Raw genomic sequence first — 1811 nt, forward strand, 5'->3', positions numbered from 1 at the left:
TGTTGGCCACATTGCCAGCAAAAATGGACAAATGGGAGAGCCACAGTGACTTCCAGCTCAACACAGCCTCATTCCTTCACGATCTGTCCTGTCCAAGCAGCAGTCAGGGCTCTCTGTGCAGAGGAATGTGTGTGCAGTGCTGATGGAGCTCACCCTGGATGCCTGTGGTGGAGCATTTGTGGCAAACCCAGGGAGAAGTTGGGATCTGACTCCTGGTTTCCAGCCAGCAGCAGTGGCTGGAGATGTCCCTGCCAGGCCACCTGAGCTGGGCCATTCCACCCCCAGAGCTACCCCACAGCCCTGGCATGGTTTGGGACCAGCAGGCACCCAAATTTGGAGCATCTTGAAAGCGGCAGCCTCGTGGCCAGCGCTTCCCCTTCTGCGGTTTCCTCGCCTTTTCCAGCTCAGCGAAACTGGGTGATCCTGACATAATTTCCCCAGTACGATGCCATCACTTTCTTTCCTTGAAACCCTTCTCCCGCCCCTGGCTCGGGGATAAAAGGGGAGCACAGCCCCAGGGACCACAGCATCGTGCAGAGAGAGCCCTGCAGCCTCCCCAGCTCCAGCTCCGCGCTCACAGCCCTCAGCCCACAGCACCATGAAGGTCCTGGCAGCCACCCTGGTCACTCTGCTCCTCGTGGCCACCTGCTCCCCGTCTGAGGGTCACCTCGGTGAGTATGGCATGGCTGTGTCCTCCCTGGGGGTGGCTGAGGAGTCCCAGCCCTGGCAGGGGGACCCTGGTGGCCGTGGGGAGGGTTGGGGATTCTGGGATGCAGCACTGGGGACTCTGTGGGACCCTGGTGGCTGTGGGGAGGGTTGGGGACTCTCTGGGATGCAGCACTGGGGACTCTGTGGGACCCCAATGGCCGTGGGGAGGGTTGGGGACTCTGTGGGACCCCGATGGCCATGAGGAGGGCTGGGGACTCTCTGGGATGCAGCACTGGGGACTCTGTGGGACCCCGATGGCTGTAGGGAGGGTTGGGGACTCTGTGGGACCCTGATGGCCATGGGGAGGGTTGGGGATTCTGGGATGCAGCACTGGGGACTCTGGGATGCAGGATTTGGGCTGGAGGGCTCCTGGAGGGGTTGTGCCAGGCAATGTGGCACAAGATGGCACAGCTGGGGGCTCACCAGGCTGTGTTTGTCCCCTGTCCTTGCAGATGGTGTCCCCAGCACCTGCTGCTTCACCTACCGCCGACAGCGCATCCCTGCCAGCCGCGTCAGCTCCGTCTTTGTCACCAGCAGCTCCTGCACCCACCCGGGGGTGATGTGAGTGTCCAGCTCTGCCAGGGCTCGGGGTGGTGCCCGGGGGTGGCGGGGGGAGCTGGGGACACACAGGGGACACTCGGGGTGCTGCTGGTGGGACTGAGATCCCAGCGGCTCAAGGTGGGTTTTGTCCCAACAGCGTGGTCACCACGAAGGGGAAGCAGGTGTGTGCAGATCCACGGGCAGCCTGGGTGCAGGAGCTCCTGAGGCACTTCCAGAGCCAGGAGAACTGAAACCTGGAGAACTGAAACCTGCAGAACTGAAACCTGGAGAACCCAAACCTAGAAAACCCAAACCTGGAAAACCTTTCCCTGCTGACACCCACAGTCCTATCCCTGTGTGGCTTTCCAGCCTCGGGCACAACGCAGAGGATTTGACCCCCAGCCTGTTTCGATGGGGAAAATTATTTTATTTAACTTATTTAAGTTAAACTAAATATTCTTTTTCTAAGCATTAAAGTTATTTAAACTGTGTCAAAGTAATACACTAAAATAAAGGTGATTTCAAATATATCGGTGTGGCTGGTAATGAGTCAGCTTTGATGC

The 1811-nt window shown here is 58.9% G+C and overlaps 1 protein-coding gene across 1 annotated transcript; it reads left to right on the forward strand.

The window, feature by feature from the left end:
- Positions 1 to 472: 472 nt before the first annotated feature.
- Positions 473 to 1776, forward strand: LOC146429060 (C-C motif chemokine 13-like). Its single transcript, XM_085078731.1, has 3 exons — positions 473 to 671; positions 1161 to 1269; positions 1406 to 1776. Exons 1-3 carry the CDS (start codon positions 599 to 601, stop codon positions 1497 to 1499), a joined length of 276 nt encoding a protein of 91 aa, XP_084934857.1. The 5' UTR covers positions 473 to 598; the 3' UTR covers positions 1500 to 1776.
- The last annotated feature ends 35 nt before the right edge of the window (positions 1777 to 1811 follow it).

The sequence above is a fragment of the Lichenostomus cassidix genome, chromosome 19 (assembly GCF_008360975.1).
Source record: "Lichenostomus cassidix isolate B80296 chromosome 19, HeHo_3.0, whole genome shotgun sequence".
NCBI classification, from domain to species: Eukaryota; Metazoa; Chordata; class Aves; order Passeriformes; family Meliphagidae; genus Lichenostomus; species Lichenostomus cassidix.